General features: G+C 52.9%; 1 protein-coding gene across 1 annotated transcript; it reads left to right on the forward strand.

Moving 5' to 3' along the window:
• The first annotated feature begins 956 nt into the window (after positions 1-956).
• On the forward strand, positions 957-6,542 carry B9D1 (B9 domain containing 1). Its single transcript, XM_075104708.1, has 7 exons — positions 957-1,097; positions 2,207-2,275; positions 2,388-2,499; positions 2,569-2,665; positions 3,143-3,205; positions 4,382-4,449; positions 4,634-6,542. Exons 1-7 carry the CDS (start codon positions 1,032-1,034, stop codon positions 4,777-4,779), a joined length of 621 nt encoding a protein of 206 aa, XP_074960809.1. The 5' UTR covers positions 957-1,031; the 3' UTR covers positions 4,780-6,542.
• Positions 6,543-8,307: the final 1,765 nt, after the last annotated feature.

Raw genomic sequence — 8,307 nt, forward strand, 5'->3', positions numbered from 1 at the left:
TGGCTCCAGCGATTGCCTGGCAGCGGATAGAGCCGCTTTGGCCCAGCCGGCAGCAACATCTAGTGGCCATGTCCTCGGTGCCTGCTACAGGGAGGAGGCCCCGGTCCGCTGGCTGTGCTTTAAAAAGAGCTTAGTGGGGTTGAGACAGGCTAACGAAGAAAATATAAATTCAGAAAGTTCAAAATATGAAGAATAATATCTTTATAAAGATAAAGATATTCATATTTTTATCGGTGATCTGGATGAGCGGATCAAGTGCACCCTCAGTGAGTTTGCAGGCGACACCAAGTTGGGCGGGAGTGTCGATCTGCCCGAGGGCAGGGAGGCTCTGCAGAGGGGCCTGGACAGGCTGGATCTATGGGCTGAGGCCAATTGTGTGGGGTTTAACAAGGCCAAGGGCCAGGTCCTGCCCTTGGGTCACACCAACCCCTCTACAACTCTCTGCAGCTGCCTGAGAGGGGCTGGAGTGAGGGGGGGGTCGGTCTCTGCTCCCAAGTCACCAGTGACAGGACGAGAGGGAACGGCCTCAGGCTGCGTCAGGGGAGGTTTAGGTTGGGTGTGAGGGAAAATGTCTTTAGTGCAAGAGTGGTCAGGCCCTGGCACAGGCTGCCCAGAGAGGTGGGGGAGTCACCGTCCCTGGGGGGGTTCAAAAGACGTGTAGCCGTGGCACTTGGGGCCATGGTTTAGGGGACCTGGGGGTGTTGGGTTGGGGGTTGGACTTGACGATCCTAGAGGTCTTTTCTAACCTTAATGACTCTATGGTTCTATGATAATCGTGGGGAGCGGCCGGCAGCCCTCAGCCCAGGCCCCTCAGGCCTGGCAGGGCAGCCCGCGCCGGGGAGGGGGTACGGCTGGCCCCGGGAGCGGGGGGTGCCCGCGTTTTGGGGCGATCCGCCTGCCTTTGGGAGGCGGGGAGCCCCTCCCTGAGAGCGGCAGCTCCGCGAAGCGCCGTCGCCGAGGAAGCGTGTCCCCGCCGCCGCGCCGTCCGTACCCATGGCAACGGCCGGCGCGCGGCCCTTCGGCCCGGCGCCATGGCGGCCGCCGGCAGCCCCAGCGTCTTCCTGCTGGCGGTCAGCGGGCAGATCGAGAGCGGGCAGGTGAGCGCACCGCGGCGGGCGGGGCGGGGGGCCCGCTGGACCCCCGGGCGGCCGGGAGCGTGGTGCCCCGCCGCACAGCCCGGCCTGGGCCCCGGTAACGCGGTCCCGGTAACGCGGCCTTGCTTCGGCCCCGGTCCCGCACCGCGGCCCGGCCGCCGCCCCGGTGCGGGTGGGCCTCAGACCCCCTGACCCGGCCCAAGCGATGTGGGCTGGCTGCTTGTCGTGGTGGTGCAGGCCGCCCTCAGCCCCCCGGTCCCAGTCACTCATCGAATGCCCTGAGCTGGGAGGGACCCACAAGGGCCATCGAGTCCAGCTCCTGTCCCTGCACAGGACACCCCAAATTCACACCGTGGCTCTGAGGGCCGTGTCCAAGTGCTTCTGGAATACCGCCAGGCTGGTGCCGCGATGCCTCCCTGGGGAGCCTGTTCCAGGGCTCCACCACCCTCGGGGGGAAGGACCTTTCCCTAATGCCCAGCCTAACCCTCCCCTGGCACATCTCCCTGCCATTCCCTCGGGCCCTGGCGTTGGTCACCAGAGAGCAGAGACCAGCCCTGCCCCTCCTCCTCCCCTTGGGAGGGAGCTGCAGAGCACCATGAGGCTGCCCTCGGCCTCCTCTGCTCCAGCTGAACAAACCCAGGGACTTCAGCCGCTCCCTGTATGGCTTCCCCTCTAAACCCTTCCCCAACAATGTGGCCCTCCTTGGACACTCTCTAGTAGCTTTTATATCTTTAATGTACTGTGGTGCCCAAAACTGCACCCATCACTCAAGGTGAGGCCACCCCAGCATGGAGCAGAGCAGGCCAATCCCCTCCCTCGCCCGGCTGCAATGCAGGGCTCGATGCCCCCCAGGGCACGGTTGGCCCTCTGGGCTGCCAGGGCACGCTGCTGGCTCATGTTCAACTTGCCATCAACCAGAACCCCCAGGTCCCTCTGCAGAGTTGCTCTCCAGCCTCTTGTTCCCCAGGCTGTCTGTACAGCCAGGGTTGCCCTGCCCCAGGTGTAAAATCCAGCACTTGCCCTTGTTAAACTTCATATGGTTGGTGATTGTCCAGCTCTTTGATTTGCCAAGATCAATTCCCCACCAACACAGCTTCTCTTCTCTCCCACAGTTCCCTGGATTTGACGACCTCTACTGCAAGTTCTGCTTCGTGTACGGCCAAGACTGGGTTCCCACAGCAGTAAGACCCCGTTGTGCACCCCCAAAACCCAGCCTGCCTGCCAGGCCCACTGGCATCACGTGTCTAACAGGCTTAGTGCAGGCCCCTGGCTCATGCCACATCCTCCCGGCAGGGCCTGGAGGAGGGCATCTCCCAGATCACCTCCAAGAGCGACGTCGCGCCCACCACGCTCGTCTGGAACTTCCCCATCGACATTACCTTCAAGAGCACCAACCCGTCCGGCTGTGAGTGCTGGGGGCAGTGGGATCCAGCCCGCAGACCAGGCACCCATCTCACAGACGCTTCGTTTGCAGGGCCGCAGATTGTAGTGAGCGTCTACGGACCTGACTTTTTTGGAAACGATGTGGTCAGAGGTTATGGAGCTGTTCACGTTCCCTTCACACCCGGAAGGTGAGGTGACAACCTGTCTTTCAGGACTGAAACGGAGAGGGTTTGGGTTTTTTTCCCAGTTACTATCTTGGTTCAGGAACAAAAGTGTCCCCATATCTCCTTATCACACCATGTCCATTTGGTACAAAGAGCATGGATTTCCTAGCAGCAGCCCCTGGTTATCAGATAGTTGTTGGTAATCCTGAGACAACTGCGAAGTCACCACAGGCATGTAGACAGCCCAAGTATGAAGCACAATAGGTTACCTCTCCCCCATCACTCTCAGCACACGCTAAGCTTTCATTCCCACCACTGGAAACGGAGGAAGATACGCTCTTCCTACACAAACAAACCCTTTCTTTGTGGAAGAGAAAGTATTTGAGTTGTTCAGTCGTCCGACGTGTCTGAAATTCTGGTACCTTTATAAATGCAGGAGGTCCTGCAGTGCGGTTTGGTTCGTTTCTTAAGTGCCGTGCGTCTCACGTTTGTTTGGTTTAGGCATACAAGAACCATCCCTATGTTTGTTCCGGAGTCCACATCTAGGCTGCAGAAGTTTACAAGGTAATAATTGAAGACTTTACTTTTTTTAAGTCCTTCTTGCTCTTAGTCACAAAAGTATATCCAGCTACACACAGGTGCATCTGTGGGAACACCTCAAAACCAGATAGTTTTGAGTTTTGTAGGTAAAATCATGTTTTTAAGTGTCTAGGTCTTTTGAAAAGCTTTCTTAGAACACGTTACCTACCTGCTTGCAGTAACACTAACTCATCTGTTTTTTGATGCTCACATTTGAATACTGTTGGTTTGAAAAATAACCCATTTCAGCAGAGCAGACTGACACGTGAGTTCTGGTACCGAGCAGCAGCTCCGTATTCCGCAGGTTGATTCATGGCAGGGATGTGACTTACAGAGGTGCTACTTTGACTAATTTTACCGAGCATTTTAGTTGTCGCTGGGCCCTAAAGAGGCATGCTGCAGTCCATCCCTAAATCTTACAGTAGCTAGCGGCTTTCCTTGAAGGATCGCCACATTAAGAGCAACCTGGAAAGCAAAGGCAGAACATGGGAAAACCAATTCCCAGTGCTGCCTTTTCTTCCACCTGGAATGCATTTGCTGTAACCTCTGGCGTGTTTGCACACACACCCCCCCCTGCTGAAGGAGCCGTTTGTCCACAGCAACTGAGGGTATTAAGGCTTTTTTCCTTCCGTTGTATTGTTTAAGCACAGTCCGAATGATCCGTGAGCTGCCTGTTCGGCTGTGGATTGCCCGTACTGACGGAGCCTACCCTTGCGCAGAGCCAGCCGTGTGGTACCTCGGGTCAGTCAGCGTGGCTGCCCCACAGTCGGGATTCAACTGATCTACTTTTCTCCTCTTTAGGATACCCTTTTTGTAGAAGCTACATTCCAATTTATATAATTTTGTGTTACGTGCACCGCTGACGTATTCAAAATATCCAAGACACTGTTTCAAAAACATCTTTGCCACAGAAAGAGTCCCTCTAGCCCAGAAATAACTTGGATTTAACAGAATGTGTATGAAATTGGTTTCATTTTTTTCCTTAGTGAGATAAGTTTATCTTCAATCAAAACAATAAAATGAAGCAAAACTCTCTACTGCACACAGAAGCTGGGAGTCTCATTAAACCTCCCCTTTGTTTTTTTAACATGCATATAATGAACTATATCAAATCTAAATGCTAGTGACTGTATCCAGTTATTTTCTATTTTCTTCTCCAAGTTGGTTCACAGGGAGACGTCCGGAATTCACTGACCCCAGAGTGGTAGCACAGGGAGAAGGAAGAGAAGGTAAGTCCCTGGGAGCTCCTGACCCCAACCCTTGCGGGACACCAGGCCGCAGCCTGGCCATCCCTCTTCTGTGGATAAAAAAGTCGAGTCGTTCCTGCTGAGAACAGTTCTGGGCACGTGAGGAGTTCAACAGCTACGCAAAAACCTCTCTTAACCAGTTTTATTCACATCTTCTTTCTTCTAGTAACGAGGGTGCGATCACAAGGCTTTGTCACCATTTCCTTCAACGTAGTGACCAAAGATATGAAGAAGCTGGGCTACGACGTGAGCCCCAGCGACATGCAGACCCCTTCTCTGGTGCCCGTCGCAGAAGGGATTCCTAAGTATTGAACTCGGGCGTGAGATGTTCGAAGGCTCGGGAGAAGTTACGTACCTCGGGGCTTTTTGTGGCAAAGGGAAATGAGTATCTGACTAAACTGAGAAAATGTCACTTGAGACCCTTATTCGTTGCAAGAGAAACACAAGCCCATGAGGCTTTGGAATAATTAGCTAAGTATAATCCTTTCGGTAAGCACACAGGTGAAGTATTATGTAAATTCATGTCATCAGATAGTATTTAGCATTTTTGAGTAATAGCAGACTATCTCAGAATGAGACCTGTAACAAATTATTTTTATAACAGCCTTTTGTACACTCTTTATATACTTAAAGAATAGCAAAGTTTATAGTTGTAGCAGTTTTCCTGTGTTTAAAACCTCACTGCAAACGCGGTTCTGTTTACGAATGGTTTTTATGGTAGAAAGGGGAGATTGAAATTATTGCCCCTTCCAAAAAGGAGGGGATATGGAGACGTTCCAAAGAAACACACGCGCTTCCCTGGGCCGCAAAAGCAACCGCAGGTTTCTTTATAATTCCCACATAGTCCTTTAGAGTTTGTGCAACTAATTAAAATAGCTCACGCACTGCAGAAACAAACCTTTCCACGTTTTCAGTGAAGCAACCTGGGCTTTTGCGTTTAGAACAAGATGGTGACTCTTCCAAATTTTTATCTCTGCATCAAGCTTCTGGAAGGAAAAGACAGCAGTTTTAGAGGCGCTGGAGAGACCACGGCGTTAAACAGATCCTTGCGGCATGGGTTTAACTTCTGGTAAAACATGTTGCATTTTAAGTGCAGGTATTGCCTGAAAAAAACAAACCTTAGAGAAGGCTTTGCAAAGAAAGCGGCGTCTCAGTAAGCCAGCTCTGCGCGCAGTCCTAAGCCGCGTTTGGCTCCAAGTGAGGTACCAGAGGCGCCGCGCGGTGCAGGAGAGCGGGGAGCAGCAGAAGGGTCCCGCTCCTCCCTCCAGCCCGTACCCTACACGGGTGGGCTCCCTGCTGCGGCTTCCCTGAGCTGGTTTCTTAGCAAAAGGCAGGCAGTAAAAAAGCAACATAGCGATGTCCAAGTCTTGGGTTTTTCCTTCCCGTGGCACAACCTCAGAGGAGGACGGAAACGTTGTGGCGGTTAGTGCGTGGCAGGGGCTCCAGCGCTGATCGCGCCCTGCGGCGCGAGGGCGCAGAGCCGGCCTCCGTCTGAGGAGCTTCTCCCATGCGTTACCCTCGCCTTTCACTGAATCCCCCTCTAAGCTAGCGTTAGTGCTCTTTTTAGGCTGAATAAACCCCATTGTCTAAATATATTTATCTTTCTAGTGCTAGGGATTTTATTTGTTTGTGCCAGAAGGGAGGTTTCTAAGTCCAAAATCATCCAAGATCTGCTATTCTTACAGGTACAAGAGAGAAAGAAGTGTGTGCTACAGTGAAATGACTAATTGCTTAGTCATGTTCATATTTAAATTCGGGCACGTAATCTCTTGCGTTGGACTGCAAACACCAAGGGATGACTGAGTGACTTGACGCGATACCGCCCTGTAACTGAACTACCAAGCCCTCGAAACGGCAGAAATACAAGTAATAGCAGAGAGTGGTGAACTGCAGAGCCTCCAGGACACGTCTCAGAGCAGCCAGGGCGAGGTGGTGGTTATTTCATGCTGAGCAGTGTCACTGAATAAATACCATTTCTGAAAAGTTAATGTGAACACAGTAACCGTGATCACTGTAACTGATCACTCTGAGCGGTAGCATTTTTCATACTATTTATAAATGCTTTTCCGAACACAGTTACAGGTGATTTCTCGTCTCTTCCTTTTTCCTATCTTGCTTTTTTGTTTTTGGTTTTACACTTCCAGTAAGCTCCTCCGCCAGTTGTCTTGGCAACTGTTGGAGTCTCTGAACTGAGTCACGTTGGAATCCGAATTAGTATTTCCTGTTGGCTCCGGGGAGATGCAAGGAATTTTGTTTCCTTTTCAAAAGTATTTGGGAAGCGGTTAGCTACAGTAGCAGGATAAACAGCTGCGTTTGAAATACCTGAAAGGCAAGCATTAAACCGACTACCGCTTAAATATCTTTTTTCCCTTGAGCACAGTTACCTGCCCCCATTCTAATTAGCGCAAAACTGCACAACAGAGCTGCTCGTCACGAGAAGCCCGTTAAACCCGGATAAAGCCCCAGCTTCCTGCCCGCGGGGGCGCGGTGAATTCACTCAGGCGCAGCTTTGCGGCGCGGTGCCGCGGCCCGTCTCCTGAACCCGCTGCTGCTTCGGGCGCGTAGCTGGGTGCGCACCGCGCTGAGAGCCAGCGAAACCACCGCGTGCGCTTGCACGGCTCCGCCGCTCCCAGCCGAGCTGCGGGGACCACTGAAGGAAGGGTAAAAGAAAACAGTGAAAAGCAAAAGGGTTAAAAAATAATAATAATAAAAATACCAAATGCCATAAAACAGTGTTTAAGCTACGTGACTATAAGCAGCTCCTGCATTACCACCTGCGTTATTAGGGCTTTGTACCTATTGTCTCCGGGTTTGGTTGGGTTTCGGGGGGTTTTTTTTGCCTCTCAGTGTCTCGAGCACGTTGTTAAGAACCTCGCGTACCTTCCAGGCCTTCACGCGCTTCGCCTGCGAGCGCGCCGCCGCGGGCGCTTCTCGGGGTGACACGGCCCGCTCCTTACACAAGGGCGTGTGTGTGGGTGACGGTTTCAGTGAGCGTTTCCCCAAGTTCGGTGCCCTCCCTTTGTTCCGAGAGGCAACTGTTGACACCCCGCACAATCACGCTCTTCTCCCAGACACGGGCTTGCTGCTGCCATTATGATTTTTCTGGAGAACCGCCTCTAGTTTGAGTCTTTGGTACTCAAGCGTGGCAGAGCGTTTGCAGCTGTCTCACCCTGGAGGGAGTCTCCGCTCTCATGACAGAGGAGTAGAGACAGACACGACGCTGCGCTGCCGAGAGCGGGCGGCAGCAACGAGGAAGGGATTTATGACCTGTGAGTGTTCCTTGCAGTTAGTGCTAAAGGTTACAAGAACTCATGCTTTAAGAACAGCCAAAACCCACTAAAACCGAGCCTTGCTGTAGCGGAGGCTCAGAGTAATTCCCTTTCACCCTCTCCAGGCTGCTGTAACCACCCTGCTCCTTTACTGGTTAATCATTCTGCCTTATATTCAAAACTGGACTGAAGTTCCCGACCCCGTGTAGCGCAGACGGCAGCGCGAGGCCGTCAGCAGGCGCTGCGGCTCCTGTTTTATTATGCTTGAGTCTCTCCCAGACAGTGAAATTGGCCATTAACCTCCTCCTTCATGACAGGCAGGAAAAAAAAAAAGTAAATCTTTATTCAGAACATGTGTCCTGACACAGGGTGAGGCTTCAAGGCCGAGGCTTCAAGACAGAGCGAGGCCGTTAGAGGCGGACGAAGCCTGCGAGATAGTCGCGGGCTTTGCGGAAGCCTCCCCTGCTCGCGCGGTGCGGAGGAGCTTCGGGGAGAGCTGCCCAGCAGGACCGCGCTCGCTCCGTGGGAGAGCGCTCCTGCCACCACCATGGAGGGAGACAGCCAAGGACAC

The sequence above is a fragment of the Phalacrocorax aristotelis genome, chromosome 10 (assembly GCF_949628215.1).
Source record: "Phalacrocorax aristotelis chromosome 10, bGulAri2.1, whole genome shotgun sequence".
Lineage (NCBI taxonomy): Eukaryota > Metazoa > Chordata > Aves > Suliformes > Phalacrocoracidae > Phalacrocorax > Phalacrocorax aristotelis.

What these genes read in the sequence shown, in the direction of transcription:
- B9D1 (XM_075104708.1), top strand. Translation starts at nt 1,032, where the DNA reads ATGGCGGCCGCCGGCAGCCCCAGCGTCTTCCTGCTGGCGGTCAGCGGG. An exon ending in GGCAGATCGAGAGCGGGCAG is followed by an intron (nt 1,098 to 2,206) that starts GTGAGCGCACCG and finishes TCTCTCCCACAG; the next exon opens with TTCCCTGGATTTGACGACCT. An exon ending in GAGCACCAACCCGTCCGGCT is followed by an intron (nt 2,500 to 2,568) that starts GTGAGTGCTGGG and finishes CTTCGTTTGCAG; the next exon opens with GGCCGCAGATTGTAGTGAGC.